Source organism: Falco rusticolus, chromosome 8 (genome assembly GCF_015220075.1).
Source record: "Falco rusticolus isolate bFalRus1 chromosome 8, bFalRus1.pri, whole genome shotgun sequence".
In the NCBI taxonomy this organism is placed as follows: Eukaryota; Metazoa; Chordata; class Aves; order Falconiformes; family Falconidae; genus Falco; species Falco rusticolus.
In genome coordinates, this window is record NC_051194.1 from 33,023,682 (window position 1) to 33,050,639 (window position 26,958).

A 26,958-nucleotide genomic window follows, 5' to 3' on the forward strand; every position below is an offset into this window, starting at 1 on the left:
GGGGGCACCCAGCTCCTCCATCCTGCTGGTGATGCTCATGGCTCATCAGAGGCATGGCTTCCAGGAAGCTTGCTTAGCTCTGCTCCCTTCAGAGTGTCCTTGAACATTGCCATCCTTGGTGTGAAAGGAAAGAAAACTGACTTAGTTAAGAAAATGTAATTGCTTCAAAAACTGACGTTGGTCAAGTACAGGGGGTTGGGGTTAGGTGATACTGCTTTCTGTCCACAGAGCTTTTCCTCATGTGAAAGGCAAGAACTGCGCCTGGTTTTGATGTGTTTATTAGCATTAGATTCTGTTTGAGGTTTTTTTGGCTTCAAATCTCAAGTGCCATTTTTGTGGATGCCCCAAGCAGAGCTGTGCAGGCACGGGGTGTTGTGCTTTACTAGCTCAGGAGGGACCTGTTTTCCAGAGAGAGCACCCATGTAGGATGTGTGTTTTCCACTCAGTGTTGCTGTAGGCCATGCTAAACACAAGTAAATAAGAATATCTCCACTTATTTGGGGCTACCTTAAAGAGTCTGATGCTTCTCTGGTGGAGGCATTCACAGTGGGGCTACCAGCCAGGAGAAAGAGAGACTGTCAGGGTGTAGTTCACCCCATCCGTGCTAGGTGTCTGCCTGTGATGGAAGTGAATCCTGCTGTAGGATCTCCAATTTTTAGGTGTAAGGATCTGAACAGGTGACTCCCATGCACCTGGCTTGCCAAAACCTGTGCACGAACCCGCCGCTCCTGGGTATGGGTCAGGTCGTCCTGGACACCCTCAGTGGAGCGGTGCTGGTGTGGTCTGAGCGAGATCTGCAGCGGAGCAGGGCTCTGCTCTGGCGCTTGCTGGCTTGGGTGATTTTTCTCCTTTCCAGTCATGTGGGAGCTGTGCTGCATGTCCCTTGCCTGTGGATGGGGACAGTGAGATTGCAGGACCCCGGGGTCACAGCACCCATGCTGGCGTGAAGCCGAGTGCCCCAGCCTGGCTCGCCAGGGATGCTGTGCCCTGGAAAGGGTTGTTGCTGATGTGTCAGCTAGCGGGAACCTCTGGAGGGAAACATCCTGGTATTTCGGATTGCTGCCCCGCAGTGGGGTTTGAAGCCTGAACCTGTGCTGCAGATGTCCCATCCTGCAGGCTCTCCACCACCCAGGGCAGAGTGCCTCCTGCCCCACAGCCAGACAAACCAGCGGCATTCCCGGGAGCTCAGGGAGGATGGCTTGCACAATACGCTCTCCTCAAAAGTGCAGGCTTCGTTCCAGCAATGAGATGGGGAGCCAGTGAAACATCAGGCTTTACATCCAAACTAAACAGAGTTAAAAATAACCCCTGGGAGGCAATGAAGGGGGAAGCAAACTGCCATTCCCCAGGCAGGTGTTGAACTGAGACCCTTTCCTTCAGAGAAACAGAAGAAGGGGAGCCACTTAAGGTTGACTCATCTTACACTTAAGGTTTTCTCCCTCGAGAAGCCGGTGTGGTTTCTCCTGAAGCATTAATGGGGGTAGATTTTAAAGCCCACGGGAAGTTGCTGGGCTGCTGGCCCTAGACCCAGCCTTCTCTGTCCGGGCAGTAGGTGTGCTGCCCTGGCAGTGTGCTGTCTTACAGCAGTAAGGTTCAATCCCTGTAGACCAGAGTAACACTAAAGATTGTATTGTGACAGCAAATGTCTGTCTGAACAGGGACCCCCCGGCCAGCCCAGCATGGGGGCTGTGGATGGGGATCTCTTGTTCTCCCATACTCACAGAGCTCTGTCCTTCAGTGTGTTGCAGGTGCCATGTACATCACTGGCTTTGCGGAATCCATCGCAGATGTCCTGAGCCTCAGCAACATCTGGGCAGTGCGCGGCATCTCCCTGGCTGTCCTGCTGGGCCTGCTGGGGATCAACCTGGCCGGGGTGAAGTGGATCATCAGGTTCCAGCTCCTGCTGCTCTTCCTGCTGGCTGTCTCGACGCTGGACTTTGTCATTGGGTCCTTTACACACCTTGATCCAGGTAGAACTGGGGGTTCATTACATGGGGTAATTACATCACCTGACGGAGGTGTTAATCCCTTGGGGTTTTCTCCTTGGGTGTCTTTGTGACGTTACGCATCTAGGCAGAGGTACAGTTCAGCGCTGCCAGACATATCCCCTGTCCTTTGGTATGATCTTTTAGAGGTGACCTGTTATTTTGCAGGGAGTATTTCCAGAGTACGACTGGAGATGTCTTAGTAATTCAGGTGTTTGACTCAGCTCCCACGTGTGCACTTGTTATATTTACATTGTGCTTGGAGGTTTTCTAACAACAGAGAGTTCACAATCGCTCTTTGCAGCCTTCTGCTGTCTAACTCCAGGTTAGGCATGGTGCCCACAAAACCAGAGGATTATGACTTTGCTTAGGATTATGACTTAGGAGCTTCTCTCCCCAGAGACCCCTGAGGTCACGTAGACCCCGGCTGTGGCGCCCGGCTGCACACTGCTGGATTTGCTGCCCAGGGCCACACTGGGGAGCCAAGGAGGGACTGCGTGGGCTGGGGCAGGTGCCTGCTGGGGTTTCAAAGAGGAGTGTGTTCAGGTTTCCCCCGTTAACCTTCTCCAGCCTGAGTTCAGCCTGCAGCGGCAGCTCCAGCTTGGGCAAGGCAGAGATCCAGGGCTCCCACCTGCAGTCCTGCTGGCACCCTGCGCCCCCTTCCCCTCCCTCCATCCTCATCCCCGAGGGGTGTTTTCAAGGAAACATCTCAGGACGTGGGAAGTTGGCGGTGGAAGGTGTAAGGGGACCGTGAGTGCCACAGCGGCTGCTCCAGTAATAAACGAAGTGTAATTAGCTGAGTAAACAGAAGGTGTCACCTTTTTCTTGGCTTCCTCTGTGTCCAGCAGCATCTTAGGGGGTTGCAAGCCACCTGCTAAAGTCAATTTAAAGGAAAGATTTTCGGGTTTTATTCACAGCTGGGATTCAGCTGCCTGCCAGGCGGCAGGAGGTGAGTCACAGAGGTGCTCGCAGTGCCCATGGCACAGCTGTCTCTTCGTGCTGCTGGGTCACTTCGTGCTGCTGGTACGGCGTGCAAGGACAGCGGGCTGGGAACAGAAGCTGCTGCACCAGCAGCTGCTGCCCTCTCAGAGACAGCCTTGTGGAAAGGTGTTTGCGTTTTATATTTAGCGTATAAGAAATGCCCCAAATGAAAGGTGGTAAAAGTCTTGGCAGACACGTGCAAATGAGAATGGAGTGAGGACGGCTGTGCGTGTTTCACAGAGAAAGCAACTGACCTGCCTCAGAACAGCTCTGTTTCACAGGAGGTTGTTTTCTAAAGGAAACAGGAGGGGGTTGCATTTCAGTTGTGTTCAGAGGGGACCTTTAATGTAGACCTGGAGACCTTTCTAATAGTAGAGAGAAAAGGAATACTTGGGGTGAGAACTGATGGTAGGAAAACGAACATGGGACCAGGAGGAGGGAATTAAAGGAATACAAACGTCAGCAGGAAACGTGCCCAAGTTGAGGTCAACGTAGCTGTCTTTGATTTCCTCCACTGCTGAGCACTATGTCATTTTCTTCTGACAGAAAATAGGGAAAGGAAGAGAAACGAGGAGGTTGAGCATTGCATATGCTGCAGTTTAGCAGTGGCTGGCTAAAGAGAAGGGGGTTTCCAGTGTGGGGAAGAACACTGGGCTGATGGTGGCCAGATCCAAGCCCCAGATGCCAGTTCTCCCAAGCAGCACTGCCCATATGTTTGGACCTGTGGCCATAAGGCTGGCTGGGGAGAGCTGGGGAGGTTTTTGCTTGTACAGACCGCTTCCGTGTGAGAGAACTGTTTTGAGCCAGGCTGCACGGTTGGTTCCTCTCAAGTCCTGCATTTCCCTGGAAGGCCTCTGAGTGGTGTGTCAGCACCAACGGTGAGCGCTGGGCTTCAAGAAGCCTCCTCACTTTGCCTTGCACGCTTTCTGCACGGCATGGACGGATGCTTGCCTCTTGGGTGCGATTGCACCCGTCAGCAAAGCATCCCTCCTGCAGGGAGGCTGTGGGTGGGACGTGCAGGTGTCAGCGAAGCTCCATCCCCAAGAGCTGGCTGATGGCAATGGTGGGGTGCAGTGCGTCTTGAGCCCAGCACCTGGGGAAGCATTTGAGACCCCTTTGGGGTGAGCAGTCAACTGATCAGCTTTCCGCAGCTGTCATGTATGTGCAGTTGTTTTGGGTTTGGTTCTTCGGCTGCAGTGGTGACTGAGATGCAAAGGGCAGTGTGCAGGGAGAGGTAATTTTTGAGGATGGACCCGTGCGCTGGAAAGATTTCAGCTGACATCTTGTCTGGGTTGTTTCTGTGTTTTAGGACAGGTTTATAGGGTTTCAATTCATGGCCTCAGGTCTCGGTCTCTGAACCTGTACAATGGGCTTTGTGCAGCCATCCTGCCTTTCCTGCTCCCACCATGGCAGCCTTTTCCCTCACTTAACATTTCCAAGTGCTGCGCACATACCAAAGGACTGTGCATCTGCCAAGCAGCAGTTATTTGGATTTAAATAATCTCCAGGAATTCTTGTCCATCTTGAAGGTCTTAAACGGCTGCCTTTGTGTGGTTGCGCTGGGTGGAGTCCCCTGCTCTTCTGCCCGTTCCCTCAGCTCACACCCAGGCACACACCAAATCGGATATTGTCCAAGCACTCACTCCCTTCCTGTGGTTTGCCTTTATTTTTAGTCTAAGGACGGAGCGTGTTTACACAAAAGGGGGCTTCTCAGCAGGGCTTCCCGCTGCTTTTTCTCCTCTTTTTTTGTTATCCCCTCTTTATTGCCGTGGCTCGCTCCCACTGTGAGAGCCGGCCGGGCTTCTGCAGCCCCGAGCACCCAGGGGAGCTGGGTGGCTGCAGCAGGCAGGGGCTGCTCAGGGTCGCTTGTCCAGATGCTGCGGACCCCGCTGAGGCTGCACGCAGCCCTGCCTGCTCCTGGCCAGGCTGCGGAGCCCTCTGCCAGGCCTCCAGGGCTTTTGCTCCTTTCCCCAGGCTGCCTGCAGCATGGGGTGGGACTGTCTGATTTTTTGGAGTTAATCCTAAATCCTCCCCTTGGCTCCGGCCAGCACTTCCCCTGGGGACAGGTCACAGTCCTGGGCTGGGATGTTGGCCAGGGGTGGGTGGCGAGGAGGGGGGCATCCCTGTGCTCTGCTGGCTGAAAACCAGCCTCGTTGAGCTGCCTCTGGCCACTCACCTTTAAAATTCGGACAGACCTCCAGAACCAGAGACCCCTGCACTCCATCCTTGGGATGGAAAACTTCTGTATTCTCTTTCCTCCCTAGGCACAGCTTACAGTTTTTACCAAACCTGACACAGGTGAATTGAAATCAGGCAGCACTGAACTTCCTGACCCATAACCAAGACCCAGCACTGGCCACAAAGCTGCATAGTAGCAATGCAGGGTTTTCTTGGCTCACATACATTTGCCTTTTAATTCTGGAGGTCCATACCTCAAAATCAGCCTGAGTAAAGGGGGAGGATGCTCCTCAGAACAGTATGTGAAACGTTTTGGCCTCTTCACGTCCTGAACATTAGAGTCACGGAAAAAGAAGATAAGCTCACTGTTAATGCCCACTCTTTTGTTTTCCTAGCATATCTCTGCTAATTTTTGTGTAGGGTGACTCCCAAATACTCCCTTTCAATTAGGCGCCTGCTTTCCTGTTTTGGCAGCAGCTCTCAGGTGCCCCGTTATAGCAGAGCGGCTGCGGGAGCGCAAGGGGGGTGGTTGCTGGGGGAGGGCTGGCGTTAGTTTGGTTGTGCTTTGTTGGGGAGATGAAAGGAATCACAACACTAAATGCCCTGGGGGAGAGGGGAGAATAAATTATTTTGTTAGGAATTCAGTAATTGGGTCCCCTTGGGCTGGGACCCTCCTCATCCTGTAGCAGATGGTACCACGTGGCTGGGGGAAGCTTGGAGCCCGGCTGCATGGGGCTGAGCCCCGTCTCCTCCCGGCTGGGGAACCCAGGCAGCTGGTTTCTTAGGGATGCAGAGAGATGTGAAGGGCGCATTGCTGTCAGGGTGCTTGTTTGGGGTTAATTTCCACGCAAACCGTGGCCTTTGTGTCACCTGCTTCAGTTTTAGCTTTGCAAAGTTGTGCACACAGAGAACTCATTTATCATCCTCACTTTTTCCTCCGAGGGTGAGTCCTTTGGAGGATTCATCCCTCTCGGGTGTTCTGCAGCCAAGCCAGGGAGCTGATGCTCTCCTGTGGGTACCACTGGTGAGGAGCTGTGGGAGATGAGCTTCGCCTGGGGCTGCTCCAGCAGACAGGGAACCTACAATTGTTAAAGTGATTTATGTATATAAACACTCTGGTGTTGTAAAGATCCCTCAAACGGTGCCTCGGGGGCTTTGGTGTGTAGAATTAATTAAATATATTCCCACATGTTTAATATGAAACTGATCAAAGCGTCCTAATCAGGGGCTTTTGCTTGGCTCTCTGTCGTTTTATTTTATTTTTGGGCACAAGGGGTGTGCCCCAATTTCATAAGAGAGGGTGCAGGAAGGATGTGTGTGTCAGAAGATGATCTGCAGCTAATCCCAGAGGCTTTATCCAGGCTGATTGCTGACTTCCTGGCCTGAGACACATCTGGAAACTGGCATCAAATTCCAAGGAGAAATCACTGAGTGAGCGGCAGTAGAAAAAAAAATCCCACTTTGCTACTGAACAAGGTAGACACCGGGGTGAATAAAAGCAGGAGACTGCTAATACGCTCTTTATTTATTAAAAAACACAGGATTGCTTTCCCCAGGTTTTTCCAATTATAGTGCATTGAATGGCCCTGACATCACTCTTGAGCCAGGGCCAGCCTATTCAACAGTCTGGCAAAGACATTTATTAACTGGTTACCTGCCAATTGTCTGGGCTAGGAGCTGCGGGACAGATGTGTTTTGAAAAGTGATAACATTGTTAGGGCCCTTATTTAGATAGTGAGAGGAAAGCTACACCACTCCATCCAGGCTCTCTGAAGTAGGTATTTAAAGCAATTAAAAATAAATAAATTAGGTTGAGATGTAACTTTGCTATGCAGTTCCGCTTGGCTGCCCTGTTGGTAGGTAGGTTTTCACAGTGTTTCCTTGCTGGAGGACACCCGGTAGTAGGACTTTGTTGAGGAGCGGTGGTCTTGCCTGCCGGTGGGTGCTCAGGGTGTCAGTTGTCAGCACAGCTGCTGCTCGCTGGGGGCTGGACTTGGCATCCCTGTTCTCCCACTCTGTGGTTCCACTGAACCCACTGCCCTGAGGCATCTCTCAGGAGGTGGGTAAGGAGGAGGGGAGGAGGGCCCAGGGCCTGCGGGTCCCTGCCCTGCTGCACCCACCGGGCTGTGCTGGCGATGCCGTGTGCATCTAACCTGCTCTTAAAAATTTCCAGCAACGGATCCTCCGCTGCATCCTTGTGGACCCTGCTCTAGTCACAGCTATCTCGGGCTAACCCCCCTTCCTGCAACCAAACCCCACCCCTCTGGGTCTCTCAAGGGCTTGGGGACCAGCTGATGTCCTTCCTTTCTGCATTAAGCCACCTTGCGTGGAAGACCCCTTGTGCTCCTCTTCAGTCTTCTCCAGGCTGCCCCATCTGAGTGGCCGTATGGGATGGGAGCGAGCTGCCCTCTGCCACGTGCTGCTGAGGAGGAGGAGGGTCCTGGCCCCCTCTGACACCCTACAATGTGCCACTGCATGGTGCCATCAGGGCCGGGCTGGCCCGGGTCCATCCCTGGAGCAGGAGAGGGTTTGCTGAGGTCGTTACAGGTTTAAACATGCCTAATAGATAACACTGCTCCTGATTTATACAGATTTTGTGCACAGTTGGTTTAACCTTTAATTTCTTTGCTGTTGCCCTGTGAGGCAATGCTAAGCTCATCTTCCTAGAGCTTGTAAATGAATCCTGAAATACCTTGGCTGGCTTTGTCCCCTGCTAGATGCTGCCTTCACCTTGGCTTTCCCTACCTCTTCTCCTCCATGAAACCTCAGGTGCGGGCTCTCTGTTCAACTTGTTTAATGCTGGAGACCTGATAAAATTAACTGGCTCGAGGAAGTTATATATCATCCCATAATCTCTCCATCTATCCCTGTTGCTGTGTTTAAATGGGACAGCTTTATTTAATAGCATTGATTTTTTTTTCTATTTTTGGTGCCGCTACATAATTGTTTTCAAATGATAGAGATATTTTACCTCCTCTTTTTTCATTCCCCCAGTGTTTAATTCCAGTCACAGTTCAGCTGTGCCCTGAATCAGCTTTCCTTATTTAGGGATTCAATTTATGAAGATAATTTCTAGATACTAGATTCTTCCTCCAGCCGCTTCACTTGTAGTTTGCATTCCTCTCTTAGGCTGAAAGAAAAACTTTGCCTGGGACATGGGTCCTTATCTACTGCTCATCATCATCTCTGCTGCCTTGTGTTAACAATTTTTGGCCTTTTTTGGTAGTAAGAAAGAGATTTTAGCCTAGTTGTACCTTCACTGGCCTGGATGATGGCCGGTGGTTCTTGCTGGTTTTCTTTTCTACTCAAATGGGAAATGTATTAATTGAAAAATGTGATTTTAGTGGGGAAAATGTATTCTCTGGTATAAACTGAATTCAATTAATAGCTTCAAACAAACAACAAAAAAATCCTTTAAGGTGCCAACATCCTGCTCAACCTTTCCAAAACCAAACACTGTTTGATTTCCAGCCTGAAACTAGACTTGAAGCTGTAGCTATAGCTGTGTGTGTTGTATAGAGGATAATTAAAACCTCCTAAAAATAAAATAAGCCTGTTGTTTTGGACACAGATTCAAACCAGCAACAAATGGAACAGGTTTCTTTTGAGACATTGTTGTCATCTGGATAAGATACCCGTAAGTTGGGAGTATGGGATGCTCTAGTCGTGAGTATGGCAGAAGACTCCGTAGACCATGGCAGGGTGCGGTGCATTATGTTACGTTTTGGTTAGCTGCCTTCTTTTGAAAGATGGGGAGTTGGTCAACATGGATTGGGCTTGGTCCCAAGCGATGCATGGAGTAGCTCTGAGTTAGAAAGGAGGTCACTCCAATGAGTTCAAAGGATGTGTGTCATCGCTGCTGCCGCTCGTTTTCCTCCAATTGTTGTGCCTTGACTCAGCTGAAGTTCTGATTTCTCAAGGCTGGGGTTTTTCGTGGGAGAAGTTCTGCAGAGCCTCCCACAACCAGGGACTCTGGGCATGACTTCCAAGAAATACCACTCTGTAATTAATAATAATAATAATCCCATTGATGCAAACTATTTTCCTAGAAAAAGGATGAAGCAAGGGACTTTTTACTTCTCCTCTTTGTAATGAATAAAACTGTTTCCACTGGCTGGTTTGAATACCGCTGAACAAGCCAGGTAGCGGATACCACATCAAAAAATAAAATAGTGATGGAAGGATTTTATATATTACAGCAGGTCTGTAGCTTAGCGTTAAATAATATAAAACATAAGAGGGCTTTATGAAGTTGAAATACTCATGTTAAAATCTATTCCTTTTTTCTCCTAACCAAAATTTCAGATTTTCCACCTGCAGAAAATATTCATTTTTTGGCTTTTTTTCAAAAAATAATTAAAACCTACCAACCTGCAGAGACAGAATAAGTGCCAAGCAGCTCTACTAGCTACTTCCACAGGCACATTCCTAAGGTTTGCTTTATTTAAGCAGTGCCGAGATGCTGGGCTTTCGTGGTGAGGAGCTGCCCATGGGGACACTTTTGGGCTCTGTGTGCATTCCCCTGTACCCCAGTGGTTTTCTACCTCTCCATCCTCCCGAGAAGGTCAGGTGGAGGTAAAGCAGGTGCATGGGGACTTGGGGGAGAAATTAGCATTTCCTCCCACCCAACTCAATCCCATAGGAGATTGATGTGGCTGGGGAGAGCTCAGGGGAAGCACAGGCTGCTTCACGGTCTAAGAGAGGTGACAGTGTCCCCCAAATGAAAATTGCCCCATTGGCTAAATATAAATAAATAAATCTGTCAGAGACAGATTGAAGCATTCCCTTTGTTTATTCTGCCTTTTATGCTGTTTTTAGCTGTTGGCCAGCACCCATTATTGCAGGTCTGCTGGGGAGGGGAGGATGCTTGTGACCTGGTGGCTCTCGTGGCTGGGATGCTCCATGAGATCGGGGATGGAGTGGGAGTGTATTTACTGGGAGGGTGTTTAGCAAAGGGGGAAATGTGAATACTTGGGTTTATCATGTATGCAAAGGACTGAGCAGGTTTTTTGCAGGTTTCTTCAAACAGATTACCCCCCCACCCCCCACCGGTGCTCGTGCTCTAGGCTTTCTTGCTCGCTGGAGGGTTTTCAGTGCCCAAATCCCTTGCTCCTCCATGCCTCCTGCAACATGGCAGACCATTGCACCGGCTGGTGTTAAACCTCTCTGAGAGCACCCTGTGGCAGGGCAGTCTGCAGAGTGTGCTGCTGAAGCTTGAGGAGAGGTTGCCTGCTGTGTCCGGAGACTTCAGAGAAGAGCAAGATGGGAAAACAGGCAGTGAGTGCTTCCCCTTGACGGCGCTGTCAGTCTCCATGCTTGCTAGTTTGTCTGCTCAACTGAGAAATATGTATACCTGGGGGTGATTCATCATCCCGCAGCAAGGCTGGTAGCAGCCGTTGGGATGATGCCCTTCTCCATGCTGGTGCTCGCAGGGTGCTCTAAACACCCTGTTTTCACCCCCACTGGCAGTGGCTGGGATGGACAGGTGTGGTGGAGGGTGGGTTTTGGGAGGGGGTTAGTGGTGGGATCCCTTGGAGCCCATGGCGGCAGGAAGCTGTATTGTGTGTTGATTTTAAACAGGAGGTTTGGGAGATCAGCTCTGGAGCAGAAAACAGGGGCTCGGGAGGAACAAACATTCACTGCTTCAGAAGGGTGGTGATTTCCTTTTGGGTAAACACGTCATTAATCTCAGGGAGCACATTCTTTTCCATCAAAAGATAAGGGATTCGGGTTGCCTTTCTCAGGGCTTGGTCTTTTTAGATTGTTTTAACCGTGGCTTTTGCTCCTTTAATTACAGACTTTACATAATCTGTAATTTTGGATTTGCCAGGCTTATTATGGGTGCAGAGAAAGTCTTGGGCAAGGGAACTCCTTTCCTTCTTTCTTCTAAATTGCTCTGATCTTTCTCTCTCCCCTCCCCTCTTGTGATTTTTTTTTTTTTTTTTTTTTTTTGCTAAAACCTGTCTGTCCTCTTGCTGCTCGCAGCTCTGATGAATTTGAAATGTAAGGCTGCTGTTTGTCCTAATTTATGAAACCATCTCCCTAGCGCTAATGATAAAGTAGGAGCTTATTTGTTCACCACGAGTGGAAAAATAGCAATGGGCTCCTCTCCCCACCCTGGGCTGCCTCTTGCTGCTCAGCTTTGGTTTGGCATTTTGGAGGATGCCACTTGCTGTGACCAGCAAGGTGTGGGAAGATGCCAGCTACAGCACCCAGCACTTAATTTTCAGCTGACACCATCCTGACATGTGGGGAGACAGCCATGGCAGGGGGGCTGCTTTTACTCCTGCTTCTGTGGCTTGGGGTCTGTGACTGCCCTGAGCTCTTTTGATAGTAAATGTGTTCAGCTAGGATTTAGGAATGAAATTACAGAGGGAATTTAGTCCCTTCCCATTCTTGACTCCCCTTCTTCCCAGTACTTTGTGCTCAGGGCTGCCAGCAGCAGCATGGCTTGGGGTGGAGTGGAGCGCCCTGGCAGCTTGAGCAGATGCTCTGCAGTCTTTTTGCACTGATCTGTCAGTGTGGCCACATGCCTTTGTGTTAATTGCATAATAGCTATGTTTTTATCACTGCATACTCATTGACCTGCATGTATTCAGCACAGAAATTCCTCTCTATTTTTTCCCTTGCCTAGTTTAAGATTCCCAAAACAGAAATGCTGAGGCTGTGGGAGCTGTCAGCAGACAGGCTGTGCCTGTGGAAACTAAGATGAACCCAAGGCATGATGTCATTTGTGACATGCAGAGGGTGAATCTACAGGGCTAAGTATCAGAAGACTTGTGTTTGCTTTTCTCCATCTGGGCTGGTCTGCGTGTGCCCTGTCTCCAGCACAGAGCAGTGGTGCTGCCCACAAGTCCAGCACGGAGCAGGCGTGCTCCTGGCTCATAGGAAATGTGCACTGATCCATGCTGGCTCACGTGGCACATGCGCTAGGGCTGCAGAGAAGGGCAACCTGGGTTGGGCAGATGTAGTCCCCTGGGTAGATGAGTCCAGCAGTACAAGAGACAGGGACATCAGTTTCTTCAGTCTATCCCATCCTCCTCCAGCTCTGCTCCCATGTAGCTCTTCTCTATTCCCTCTGTTTCTTCCCAGTCTTCCAGCCAAAACTTGCATACCCAAAGGTGAAGCAGGAGATGTCCTGGAAAATGTTAGAACATTTTTGCCTGTATAAGTTCAGCAAAGGTCATGTTTATTCTCTGTACCTACCAGTGCAGCTCTGCCTCTTAACGCACGTTGCTTTGACGTCTCTTAGAGCGCTGGAACCTTCTGGTGAAAATCTGTTCATGCATCTCACAGCCCGAGTGTCAGCCCACAGCAAGCTGAGCAGTGGACTGGTAGCATGGAAAAACCACCATACTGTCCTCTGACCACCTGTGCTGCTTCCCTCTCACTGTTTTCCTTCCCAACCCTTCCATATTTTTCTCTTACATCTCTGCCTCCACCTGCCCTGTACCAGGCTGGCAGCAGTAGACCAACACCCAGGAGTAGCAGTGGTAGCGTTGGACTTCCCTGGGGAAAAAATACTGGGAGGACCTCGGGACCTGGAGCTGGGTAGTTGCAAAGGCATGGCTGCAGGAGCAGCCCAGCCTTGGGAGAGCATCGAAAATGTGTGGCTGATGTGGTGTTAAACAGGCTCAAACACAGGGAGCCAAGCACGTGCACGGAGGGATGCGGAGGCATGGGGCTTGCGATTGCACCACTTTGATTTTTTTAATTCTGTTGGGAAAGGTGATTCAATGTTATTGGTGATCCCAGTGCCCTCTTCATGCCTCTCTGATGGTGCCAGTTCACCGGAGAGGTGCACCGTTTTCAGTGACCTTCGCTGGGTGTGCTGCGTGGCATTGGTGAGCTGTGGTTGGGGTCAGCGGGACCCACGTCATTCCCTGGCGTGTGAGTACCTGCTTCGCCGGGAAAGCCCAGAGTGTGACTGCCTCAAGTTAAGTTTCAGTGTTTGCATGGGGGGGGGGGGGGCGGAACACAAAGATAAAAAGACCGTGGTGTTTGGATGACGTTCATGGCTTCACATCCATCTCTTCACATCTGCAGTTTCTATGTGGATGGTTAATCCTGTGTGTCTGCAACTGCACACTGAGATGCTGAAAAACCTATTGCTGGTGGTGGTTTGGCATCAGAATGTTGCTTCATTAAAGCCAGACATGCCTGACTTTCCCTTGGCAAGTGTGATAGGCTATGGGTGGTGAGTTTGGTGACCACCAGACCACCCGTGGATGAACTTCTTCTGTAAGCGAGGGAAGGATTAGTATTGCAGGGGCTGTTGGAGGAAGAATTTCACTCCCTCCTTGCTGTAGAGCACTTTGACCTTTGTAGAAATTAATTTGGTTTAGGCCACCCAACAGCCATCTGATAGACCACAGTTTCTGAGAGTTACCAACCTGACAGGGCTTGACTTGCCCACTCTGGGGAGTTAACAGCTCAGAAGTCCTGGGCTTGTACCTTGCCCTTGTCTAAGAATTTGGAGGAGCAAAATGCAAGCATGTGGCTGGTGAGGAGTGAAACTTTTTCTTGCTGCAGAGGTGTGTGTTCAGTTGAGGATGGCAGCTGTGGGACCAGGCTGTAAGGACCATTCCTGTTTTGTCCACGCTGTTGCCTGGGTATCTCCAGTACCTGCACCAGGAGCTTGCTCCAGGTGGGCACTTGGACTGGTGTCCAAGGGGAATGACTAGATTCCAGAGCTTATGCCAGAAGGGTTTAGAGATGGAAGAAGGAACGGGAAAGAGAGAGAGATGAGATAATTATGCCAAGGATATATAATTACTCTTTGGCTCTCCGTGTCTTACGTCACACAGGATCCTGAAAACGCTGGGGTCAGACCTGGGAAATGTGCTGCAAGACAAACACTTCCAGCTGTTCCTCTGAAAGCAAATCTCAGCAAGTACCTTCCAGGCAGGAACGCGTGGGCTTACTTATTTAGGAAAAGAAAAAAAAAATCTCACCATTTCAAGCCTTCAGCATTCACCTTCATAATTAAAATTTCTAATCACAAGCAGAGGGCAATAAGTGACAGCCTTCTGGGAGCCATTTCTTAAGGTGGTTTTCCATTTTTGCATTATTTAACCCCCACCTCGGTGCCAGGGTTTACTTAACCTTAAGCTTGTGAACAGGCTTATTGAATTTGGCCAAGGCTTGACTAATCTGTAATGAGCTCCAGGTTGCCTGGAACTTGGCAGCGCTGTCGTCCTCTGTGCCGTTGCATAATGGCCTGACCCCGTGTAGCCACGGCTTCGCCTTGTGCCCCTTCTCCAACCTCCCCGAGTCCCACTCCGAAACCCTGGGCTTCATGGAGGGGCCGCCCAGCTAAGGGGTATCCCAAAGGGGTGTCAAAAAGCGCTTTCATCCTCTTCCACAGCGTGAGAGGTAGGAGAAAGTGCAATAAAAGTTCAAACATGGAAACCAGCCAGGGTGGAGGGGGGGATGCAGTGGTGGCAACCAGGCAAAGGCTGGTACCTCCTCCCAAGCATCCGTGGTGGACAGGAGGACATGGGAACACTGACCATCTTTCTCCATCTCCTTCTCCACCTGCATCAGGCTGATTTGCAGCCTCCTCTGGTTCCCTTGCACTCGTGAATGGAGAGTGCTCATCCTAGAAGCCCTTCCATTTGAAACTTGCTAGGTGGTTTTTATTGTTTGTTACATCATTTTAATATGGACAACTGGAAGAACTTGGTTTGTCAAAGATCACAGGAATAATGCAGGTGTTGCTCTAAGTCAGTTTTTTCCCTGTTGTTTATTTACTTCAGCTCAACCACTTGAGAAACCCATTATTTGCCTGCTCCTTATTGAGTATCTAATGATGAAAATAAATTGTTACTGCTCTTCATTGTGCATTTCCCATAAGGCTGACATGGTACAGAGAAGGAACCGGATTCTTTTCCTTCTAGCATGACATGACACTGGGAAGATTGTTTATAGCACTTCAACTCCAGCCCTCTGCAAGCCATCTGAGAGCAGGATCATTAAAGGCAGGATTTAGAGGCTGTGGGGTTGCATAAATTAATTGAGAGCAAAGTTTGTCAGGCAAACATTTTATAACGAATGAAGAGGGAGGAATCTGGCTTGGATCTCATGTACCCAGCAATAAGCTGGAGGAAAAGATTCTCTTACAAAAAAAAATAAAAAATAAAATGATGTTGCCTTGTTTGGAGATCAGAGAGCCAAATATAGACCCTATCGTGTTTCCTTCCCTCCTCCTTCCGAAGCCCATCCTTTTGAAGTGCACTTTCAATGGGATGTGGTTAATTGACTTTGTGAACAACCGACCCAGTGCTCTGTTGGTTTAACCAATTGGTCTCACTTGCTGATTCCTGTTTTGTTTTGGATGATTTTCAGCCCAATTGCCCCATCAGCTACAATTAGTCCCATTAATATGACAGCTGAAAGGTCACAGATGACTCGCTCCGGTCACAGGCATGAGGGCAGCCAGGAGATGCTCACAGCATGTTCTCAGCAATGTGGTCGCGTGCTGATGGCTGGCTTAAATTGATGATGATTGCAAGTCCTGGTGTAAAACTGATCAAAAGGGATGTGAGATTTGCTTCATGGTGTGTGTGTGTGTGTGTGATTGACTGAGAAATGAAGTTGCAATAACAAGTAACATTTGGATGAACTTTAATTAGACAAGAACGCTCTGCATAGATGAGAAAGGTTCTGTACGAAGGGGAAATGTTTAATGGCTGGGCTTCCTCTTGCCCACCAGTGCCGCCAGGAAAGGAAGCAGAAGTGGGATAGAGTTGTAGGCGCATCCTGTGGCTCTTTCAACAAGTCCACAGCTGTCATTTTCTGTGGTTCCAGTGACATCTGCCATGGTTTCGGGCTTGGTCTCTTCCATCTAGGATTCACTCTTAGGGGAATGAAGTAGGAAAGGGACCAGCAGATGAATGGATGGAGCACAAGGGATTGTTTGGCTTCTTAAGCTTAATAGGGGTCAGATGCACACAGGTGCAGGTCAGACATGGCACTCATAGGTCTCACAGTCTCTCTTTGGCTATGGTATGGCCAAAACAGTATCACAAATTATGTAGTCTGGTTTACTTGGCCTTTTGCATGAGAAAGGAGACATAAGGCACCCAAAATGCTTGGATCAGCCCGTCATTGAATTACACAGCCCCAAACCCAGTTAGAAGACAGTGGCTGGAGACGGTTCATTTACAAAGCAGGGTGCTGTGGTGAGGTTCTGCAAGGGTCTGGGTTTAGTTTGGTGGTGTTTGATATTTTCTTTAACTGCTTGGATGATTGAGAAGACAATATATAGATTCAATTTGCAGACGCCCCCCAGCTGGGAAGGGCTCTCAGCAGCCTGGCTGAGAGGGTCAGACTTCCAGGTGAGCTCGCACAAGCTGGAGTAGTGGTGTGAAAAGGGCGATTTGTGGTTTGATGAAGACAAACAGAAAGTTTTACAGCCTGGCAGAAACACATCGACTGAGCCATTGCAGGATGGGGACTGTTTCCAGTAGGTGAAAGAATGGGGTATTTAAAAATGCAGATAGTTCATGGATCAGGCAAGAAATAGCATCATGAACTTCAAACAGGGTGATTTTGGTTAGACAGTAGGGGAAACCTGAATGATAAAGACAGGGAAATATGAGAGTAAAACATCAAGAGAGGCTAGAGTCCCCTTCTCAGGAGAATTTTGAGAACTGGTGAGACAAACTTCTTTTCAAGAGTGACATAGGGGTATTTGATGCTGATGCTGCTGTCAAGCACAGGTTGCAGGTCTGCAGATCTCCTTGGGATGAGATTAATATTTTGCTCACTCCTTTTGTTTTACTAATTAAACAGTAACATCTCTATGAGGAGCACATAATTTGTGAAAAAAAACAGCCCTTGGCCAGGGACCAAAATTTTCCTCCAGCTGTTTGGTGGGAGCTTTGCAGCCAGCCCGTGTGGTGTGCTGTCACGGGCATGAATTCCAGTTGAAGGAGCTCAGGTCTGCTCTTGCGGGAATGTACAGCCTACACAACCCCCCCACTTTATTTCTCCAGAAGCTGCACTTTCTGCAGACATCTGTGAGATGCAGAGGTCAGTGTGTTGTGCTGAGCTTATTCCCTTTAAATCTTGTCTGGGACTTCTTCCTAGTGAAGATAGCTATCACTTTTAAAAAGCCTAGCCGCAGGAGACCTCTTCTATCAGCGTGTTTCCATCCATGTTTGGGCAACACAATGAATGCAGATGTAGTAGGAAACTTTTGATTATCTATGGGATTCTTCTGTGGCAACTTCAAAGCTTTGTGGTTAGTTATATTCTGAGACTTTAAATGGATATGTCTGGTGTTTAGAGCTCTGATTTAATTTTCCGATTTAATCTACTGTCCAAACATCATTAATGTTGTCTCTGAGGCATGGGACAGCTTTGATGGAGTCTTTTTTAAATTTCTGGCCATCACCCTGTTGCAGCCATTAACAACATCCTGCCTGCTAATAAGATAATTCAAGTTGTTGTGGGCACATGTCTTGTGGAAAGAGACTGTAGTGGCAGGAGAAAAAAAGGATCTGACTTCGCTCACCTCCCACCCCCCAGCTGGCACAAGCATTTGTACTCCTGACAGGGAGGAGAAGTTTCCACAGGTTTAAGGTACTCCATTAAAGAGCAGCGTTGCCTGTTGAAAACAAGATTGTTAATGTCATAGACATATCATGAATTCCTTAACCTGCCTTCATTGGTTACCTTCTCTTCCTATAAGCATCTAAAACCTTTCCTAATTAATGCCCTGCCAGCACATCAGCTGATGGGCTCAGCTATTGCTAACGAATCCATGCTTGTGGAAGAATTTGACCTGTCCTTCCAGTGTGAAGAAAGGGAGCAGGAGCCTCCATTACATGCCCAGTAAACCAGTTGCATGACGTTGATATCCTACCCATTGCTTTCCCCTCTCTTCCGTCTTCTGTAAAACTTTTGGTTTGGAAAGTAAAACTTGTGCGTGTATGACCTTGGAAAGACTGGGCAGAAGTCACTGTGGGGAGCAGGGCACAGCTCGAGGTCTCGGCATTTGCTCCTTGTTGCGCTGTGATAAACATCTACAGAAGATCTGGGAGGCGGGCGGCTGGCCAGGATCACAGCCCCATGTTTTGCCCTGGTCTGGGGATGATCGTGCAGCAACAGGAGAGCAGCGGCATCAGAGGGTGAGCGCACAACACGACAGTGGGTGGTTGTAGAACACCTAATTCCTTCTCCGCTGAGAAACCCATCTCATGGAGGAGAGCCCACCCTGCAACTGGCTTTAGTGGCTCCGGGCTCATTGGCAACCGGCGTATAAGGAGGATACGTTGGCAGCAGCTTCACAGCATGGGCACATCTCAGGTCTTGTCTGTGCAGACGCTTGACTGGCAGAAACACAGAATACGGTGCGAGGGCTTGCTCAGGGATGCACCTTTCTTATGGCAGCATATTTTTGCTCTATTTGGATAAGGATTCAAGTGACATGGATAAATAAGTATAAATATAGGCTGATGGCTGCAGGCAGTTTTCCTCCGTGGGCAAGTTTTACGGGAAGGTGTCCTGCTTGCTCGCAGGCAGGACTCGGTACGACGTGTTCTGGCTTGGCAAGAGCTACCCAGCCTGGTGGTGCCTCTCAACGTGGTGGCCTGCACTGCTGCACCTTTCCCGGGCATGTGCACCCTCGTAACAGCACTGCCCTCTTGTCAGCCTTCTCCCCCACCAAATAAATTGGCGTTCATCCTTCCCAAGTATCCCTGGAAACAGCCACTGCTGTTGCATGCGCTTAGAGGACGGGTGGCCGCCAAGAGCAGGCGGGAGGGTCTCCTGCAGTCCCTGTGGTTTCTGAGGTTCTCCTCTCACCCTCCGTGTCTTTGCAGAGCATGGCTTTGTCGGCTACTCTGAAGAGCTTATGTTCAACAACACGCTGCCGAACTACAGCCAGGGGGAGTCCTTCTTCACTGTTTTTGGAGTGTTTTTCCCAGCTGCCACAGGTACCGTTAAGTTTTTTCCTCCCTCTTTCCCTCCCGACCCACAGCCACATCCTGGAGATGAGCAGAAGCCGGTGGGGTTCCTCTGGGCTGCTACGTGGGGCGAGCGGGACCATACTTGGCTGCAGCAGATTCAGGCGGCCTATTCAAAATGTTCAAGCGTTCCTCCAGCGTTGCAAACTTTGCGCATTCTTGTCCTGCTCACTTGAACATGCTCTTCTGTCTCTCTGTGGTCAGAAAATGCTGGTCAAGTCTATGGGCTGACGTGGTGGTGTAAATACTTCCCTGCCAAGGATGAGGCTCAGGCACTGTTCTCGGCCAGTGCTGTCAGGCCACGAGGTGTCAAGCCTTTTTAAAAGGGCTGATCATGATTTATCTTATTAGCTAAGCCTTATGGCTTGGTTGCACTGGGAGGGTGGGAAGAAGACAAGGAGGGCTTTCCCTCCATCCTTACCACGGGCAGGTGGCTGAGCTGAGCTGATGCCATCGCTCTTGATGCTGACCCACTGCGCTCTGTATAGTCTCACAGATACATCTTGGCATGTCAGCAGAGCTCACTTTTATGAGCTTAATTGGATGCTTTCACGTTATGTATTCCCTTTAATTACCAGGAAGATCCATGTCACCTTCCTAAAGCTGGCAATCTCCAGTGGGAAAGAAATAGCGATCAACTGGAGTTACAATACCTTCTGTTGATGCTGGGGTTTTTAAGCTATAAAAAGTACTGATTATAAGCAGTTTCCATAGCGATGAATCCTTGGATTACAGAATGAATTTTCATAGGATTAACTCTAAGTAACTCGCTGGAAGTTGTTCTCAGATTTGCTGCGGTACCAGCAGACAAACTGAAGGGTTTTGTGAAACAGATGGGACTGGAGGAACGGTCTGGTAGCAGAGGGTGTCACTTTGTCGGGTGCACCTATGCAGGCCTTCAAATTTACCCTTGAAATCCTCTCTCCCAGCTTATCAGGCTGGCTATTGCCTCCGTGCAGACTTCCTCTTGGAAAACTCACCTGCCTGAACTATCGGTACCATGGAGAAGTTGGCTTCTGCTCTCTTTTTTTGTCATTTCTGTCTGGCCCAAGCACGTCCGCCAGCCAAAGAAGGAGACCTTCCTCGTGAGCCCTGCCTCTGATGCAGGAAAGCATTTATTTCCAGCTCCCTGCTTATAGAAGAAGGAATAGTTATGACACAGCTGTGCAGAAACGTACCGTGATTAGCCACATTAAATGGTTCTTCATCACTGCTAATGCTTGGCTGCTAGGAAGAATGCCAAAGCTAATAGATATAATATATTTAAAGCCCTGACAGCCTGTTGCTTTGTTAGTTAGCAGCAGTAATACCAGTAGTAATGTTAAATATTCTCTGAAAATACAGTTTGGGCTGATGTATAATTACTTTGGTTGCTGCACGGCTTTTTCATGTGTTCTTTTTAATTGTGTGGTTATTTACAGGATTTAAATTATTCCTTTGGAGTAGCAGTGCCAGTGGTACCATATAGCATCATGATTGCTCCTGTTATTGCTGTTTGTACCACTGTGGAGTTCAGGAGCCTCATAAAGCATAGGGTTGTGTTCGTTGCTCTCCGTGGAAGAACTTGTGATCTGATTAAGAAATTTTTCGGATGGGAGTCAAGGCTTCTCTGCTGCAGATGACAAATGGGGAGCCCAGAGAAACTTCAGAAGTGGGAGTAAAGCTCACATCTCCTCAGGCTGGAGCAATGAATGGGAGCTGGTTCCACCCACCCCACCTGCCACCTGCTGGCTTAGCCTGCCTCCTCCCCGATGATGGGGTGTGATGTTCAGGCTGCAGAGGCGACCCCGGGTTTCTTGGGGTCCCGCATGCTGGAGCAGAGCTGCTTCCCACCACATTGTGGGGGCTGCCTGGATACAGCCCGAGCCTGCCAGCAGGACAGGCAGTCTGTGAGATTGGAGATGACATTTCAGGGATGGGTTTGGCCATGACATTAGTAGCGGGCTGGAGAGATGCGATAGGGTTGCCAGCACCCCTGATGCAGGGCAGGTAGCGTGATGCAGATTGTGGGTGAGTGCCAGTGTCAGCACCTCCACGTGAGGAGGAGTAACAGGGACATGTGAACATCACTCCCAGGTTGTCACCTCCTGCTCCTGCCCAGCACCGTCCCCAGGTGGTACCCGCCTCTGCTGGAAGCCCCGCAGTGACCCGGCCAAAGTGCTGGAGGCAAAATCCTTTGTGTTAAGATGTAACAGAAATTTGGGGACAGTTTCAGCGAAACAGTATGTTGTTTAGTTTTGAGGGGTTATTTCAAAGCAGTCTGAAACATTTCTTTGACCCAAAGCAGTGTTCTGTTTATCTTTAATTATTAAATGTTGTGTTTACTCTTTTTTAATTTTTAGCATATGGTAGTTTACAATCTAAGATGCTGTTTTGATAAAGTTTTCTAAAGAAATGTTTAGGAAATTGTGAAACGATGTTTGGGTCTTTCTGAGATGAAATATTCTTCTTTGAAGTGAAACTATTTTGATCTCTTCAGGATAAGCTCTTTCCCTCTGAAATGGTTATCTGAACTGGTTTAAGTTTGGTCTCTGGGATGTACTGGAAAGTGGTTTTAAGTTACCCATTTCCATCAGAAATGGCAGTGAAAAGGAAACTTCAGAAATACAGGCTAGTAGCTGTAAAAGCAAAGACCCTTGCTGGGATGGAACGGGCAGGAGGAGCAGCCGGGTGTCAGCTTCAGGTAGAGGTGATGGGGGGTTCATCCCAGCCTTCCGTAGACTGGTAATGACATGTTGCCTCCTACAAGCACCCTCTTTGGATCGTTTTGCTCCAGGATGGGTTGTTTTCTCTGTTTCTCTGTATTTTATTTGTAGGACTCCAGCAACAAGAGTGAAGTTATCCTGGTTTTACGGTTGAGCAGTGGTAAGCAGAGGCTGGTCCATTTTATTTCCTGGGTAATAGCTGCTTAAACCATTTCAGCTGGATGTGCAGTGCAGCTGGCTTTATTCCTGCAAGTTTGTCATTTAATGATAGAGGAATATCTGGATGATCTAAAATATACATCTAGAGCTGGCCTAAATGGGAGTGCATGGGCTTGGAAGACTCAGATTTGCTGGCTTCAATCAAAAAGACTAACATACTCACTATGGAAGATGTGAACATACCCCTAGAGAAACTCTGTGCATTAACCAAACGTTTTTCTGTGTGTTTACAAATACTGTCTTAATGCACGTGTTTTGCTGCTGTGCTGTGATATATAAACACTCGCCTATCCATCTAGCCAGGGCTTTGCACAGGGAAGGAGTCTTGGGAGCTGCCTGCCCACACTCAGCTCCTAGCAGCAACCACACAACCATCAATGCATGTTTTTAAATGAAGTTAAACGTTGTATCTGTTGTGCAGAGAATGTTTTTCTTTTTCTACTAAATCCCCGAGGTTTTCTGTCTAATGAAAGAAGTGTGTTGTCATGTGATACAAGAAAGTAAGACGGCATTTCAAGTGGCGTTAGTGGAAAATATCATCGCACTGAAACCAGTTCTGAAATAAACCGTATTTGGCACTTGCAAAATGACAGCATGTAGATTTAGAAGTTTTGGTCTAAGTTATCAGATGATGTAAACTGGCACAACTCCATTGGAGTCTATGGAGAGGTGCCAGCTTACATCAGTGGAGAATTTGGCCCTTTTAAAAAATTAGCTACAATTCTTATCTAAGATTTTCCATTCTTCATCTCTTGAGTGAAGAAAAAAACCCATTTTATATTTTACAGTGAATTCACTGGAAAATGCAATGGGTGTTTGCAAGCAGTCATATCTGCAGCTACAAGGCATAGCTGGTGGAGTTAGAAGCCTGAGCTGGTGGAACTGATGGTTGTGTCTAATGTACAGTGTAGGTGGTCCCCTCATGCACGTATCCACTGCCTGGATGATGCCCAGGACCAGATTATGCTGGGAATAGCAGCAATGTACAGACTGTCTCAGCCATAATTTCCTGGCTGAGTTGACCATGTTTTCATGCTTCCTTGTCCAGAAGCTTTGTCATTATCTGCTGCTCTCTGAGATAATAGCCAGTGTGGAAAATCCAGCCTGCTATCTCATTGAAACAGAGAGGCGGATAATTTTCTCCGTGGACAATCTGCAGATACGATTGCTTGAGTTCAGAAGGGACTGGCCGTTTCCCTAGGGACAGGTCTCTATCTGGAGAAAGGAACGTCTCGACTTCTCTACATTGCTGAATTTTATAATGCAAGTGTAGAGATTTTCTTCTGTTGAGTAGCTAAAGTCTCTGGAAAGGCTATTTATGGCTACTAGCAAGTCAGACCAGCTCTCTGGCAGGGGGCAACCAAGGCTTATGGATGGTGGGGATTGTTTAGTTTTCTTCTGAAAATTAATCAGGTTGTTCTTTCATTGAAAAGCGGGGTGCTTAGACTGCTGCTCACAAAAGACCTTCTCAGCAGTGCTTTTTGGCAGCTGTCATCCTGTGTGGAAAATTACTTTTTGGATGGTGGTGGGGAGGTGGCTTTGGCATTGTCCATACTTCTGTACTACTAGATTGTCAGTACTTCTGTGCTAGCCAGGTCAGAGGCATCGTTGTGGCATGGAGGAGGAGGCGTTGGCCTGAGTGACTGAGAATATCTGTGTTGGTTCCCTCTGTGGTGCCCTTGGCCTTTGGCAGTGGAAGCCATGAGACTCTGGTGACCTCCTAGGGGTCCTGGCAGAAGGTAGTGGTGTGCACTGGCCTTGGTCTGACCCCTAGCTGCTGCCGGGCAAGAGGTCAGTCATCCATCTCAAGGTCCTGTTTATGTGGGCTCTGACAGGTCATCTGGCTGCTCCTGAGTACGCCTGGGTCCGTGGGAGGGAGGCAGTGAGGTGGCCTGGGCCCTGAAGTCATCGCTGTGCTGATGACTCGCGTGTCTTCGACTTTTTTCATATTCAGTCCAAAAACCGACGTTTTGGTGTTTCCCCAGTGCTTTGCTGAGGCAGGAGTTTGGATGAGGAAGAGGTGAGTCAAGCTCAAGCTTTAGTTTTAGCTTTAGATTTAAAGGTGGTGCCAGATGTTTGGGAAGTTTGGCCAAGAGGCACATGAGATTAACAGCTGTCCTTCTGACAATAGTTTGCTCCCTTTGGAAGAAAAATTCAGAGTATTCTCAGCTTTCTGCTTTGCCCCTGAATTGCAAAGTAGCATATCACTGAAGAGTGCTTCACAGAGACTTCATTTAGTATGATGTCTGTGACCATTTCCATGGACTTCTGCCTTTTCTAACTTTTCTCAGCTCCAGATAAGCCTGTTGTGTAGCTGTTTAAAAGGAGCAGTGCTTGAACAGTGCTTGGAAGCTTTATCTGGGGAAAAGCGCACCCATTGACGGGCTTTTAGCAGTGCTGTTCAGAAGTATGTCCACAGAATAGTCTTCCAGGAGAAAATTAAGAACTCATTTTGATTTGTAATGTTTTCGGTATGGTGTCAAGGATTCAAATCTGGTCTGAATCTGGAAGACAGCTCTTCCAGGAGCTGAGGAATGCCAGGAGCCCATGGGGACCAGGCAGCGCTGTCGGGTCTCTGGCTCTGTGATGTAGAAGGAGGACAGGAAAAGATGGCTGCTGAGTGGAATGATCAAGGGGGGAAAATAAGATCATCGAGGAAAAAAATATTAATAATAAATAAATAACCCCCTGGATGCTTAGCTGATGTGCTTGGCAACATGTGAGCGCCTCGTGCTCATTAACAGGCTATCCGCATGGCAGCACAGTGAGGAGGGAAGTGTTAAGATGCCCACTGAGCAGATGGGGAGATGGAGCTATGAAGATGCACAGTAAAGCCTGGGACAGAGCAGGGGGATGAGCCCCTGTGCCTTGATCAGCAACCCAACTGTTTTTCCCTGTTGGCAGTCCATCGGTGGCTATGCAAGGTCTGTAGGGAAGGCATCCATCTGGCTGAGCTGGCTTTGTCCCCTTTACTCTGGGGCTTGTCCCACAGCTCCTGTCTGTCCTTTGACTTGGGAGAAAACCCTCCCAAACAGTAATCAGTGCTTGAGCTTTAAGATGCAATGAGTTATTGCTGATTTAGAGCTGTAGACACTCAGATTTGCGGCCTCAGAAGCTGCCTTAGTCATTCTTGTACCCTCTGAAAATGAGGAATGACTGCTGGATTTGGCAGCTGAGTGGCAGACCGATGCACGGCCGGTCCCCTGCTGCCGGGGCTGGCAGATGTTGTGAGTGCCGCGGTATTGGCATCCTCCTTCTCATTGTTCTGTGGTGATCTCACCCTGGCTCCCAGGGACCATCCCAGGAGCACTGCTGGCCCACACGTCCTTATGAAGATGTTAGTCTGACATCTGAGGGGTGGGACAGTGATGGGCAGCAGTTAGTATCTTAACGAGGCTCTTCTGTCTTGCCTTCAAATTGTCCAAATTCTCATCAGGATTCTAAATCACAGAATTTTTTTAAAAAAAATTATTTATTTATAGCAGGTATCTGAAGCCTTCTAGGGCAAGTTTTGGGATAATGTGACAAGAGAAGTTGTGATTTTTTGCCAAGTCTGGTATGACTCCTCCTTCAGCTATGGGCAAAGCCTTTTAATCAGTTTTTACCTTGGGTTCCTAGCCTCTATGTGGAGCCTCTAATCCTTTGCTCCATCCTGTTTCCCTTGCTTGCATCTCTAGATGGTAATTTTTTAAGCTAAGGAGTGTCCCTGATTGTATGATACCCTGTACTCTGGCCTAAAATAACAGTTCAATACTTTATTCTTAGTCTTACTATGTGTTTTCTACATGACTTTGGGACAATCACTTGCCCTCTCACCGCTTCTGTTTTCCTATCTGCAAAGTAGAGATAATGCCTCCTGCCAAAGCAGATCCCTTGGCTGGAAGGTGCCACCTACGTGCTGAGCGCTGTTATTCCCTCTGCTAAATGTGCATGTGATTGTCATCAAACACGGGCAGGCCAGGCGGTTTTGTAACAGTGGTTGTCCCCCATGAATGCAGGGACCTGTAATGGATCTGGTCTGGGGGGGGTAGTACCACCTGCTGAATGCGCTGCTGTGATGAACGGTGGCGTTTTTCTTCTCAACAATCGGACAGCACTGTCTTCTGTGAGGTTTGCATTAAGATAAGATGGGTTTTGTTCAGATTTCTGCTTCCTCCCCTCCCCAGCATTGTTCAGACTGGACAAAGGGTGCTTTGTAGACGTGTTAGTAGTGGCTTGCTTTTATTAAAGGCCTGAGCAGTTTCTTACCAAGCAATCGATGTGAGCCAGTATGTGTGTGTGGCAGTGCATTGAAGTGATATAGTTACTGTTCCGAAACAATCAATTAACTGATTGATTAGATTATATTACGTATTGTAATGTGTATTATATATGCCGTAACTTAGACTGACTCTAAATTGCATTTATGTCTACAAAATACAGGTGTGATGGCTGGCTTCAATATGAGTGGAGATCTCCAGAAACCTGCTACCAACATCCCCCTGGGGTCTCTGGCCGCTGTTGGCACCTCGTAAGTCATAGACTGGGGAAGATTTACTCTTTGGAGTCTGCCCTGGGTGTGACCAATCCATTCCATATTCCCATCAACCTTTTATTACTCAGTCATCTGGAAAATGAAAGTCTGGCTTTTGTTCAAATTATCATCCATTACCACCACCTACTCTGGGTGGGTTAGAAAAGAGGTTCATTAATGTGGATGTGATCAGTCCTTCCTTCGCCGGGTGGGATGTGTGCTGGTGCTGGGGCGGCTGTGCTGCTGCAGCCTGGCTGTCCCAGAGCAGGACGCAAATCTCTCGAAGGCTTGGGGTGTATGGTTTTGTCACTTATTGCTGTTGATCTCAAAGTGCTTTCTTCTTCTATGTAAATAGAAAAAAATACAAAAAACCTCCATAATTTTTATGATTGGGAAAATGGGGC

The 26,958-nt window shown here is 48.5% G+C and overlaps 1 protein-coding gene across 1 annotated transcript in view; it reads left to right on the forward strand.

Annotated features, from left to right (window-relative positions):
* Window positions 1-26,958, forward strand: part of SLC12A8 (solute carrier family 12 member 8) — a 54,863-nt gene that overhangs the window by 10,359 nt on the left and 17,546 nt on the right. The window contains exons 5-7 of the mRNA XM_037398596.1: window positions 1,739-1,970; window positions 18,974-19,087; window positions 26,464-26,551. Of these exons, the coding sequence (XP_037254493.1) occupies window positions 1,739-1,970; window positions 18,974-19,087; window positions 26,464-26,551 (434 nt within the window). The remainder of the gene's footprint in view (window positions 1-1,738; window positions 1,971-18,973; window positions 19,088-26,463; window positions 26,552-26,958) is intronic.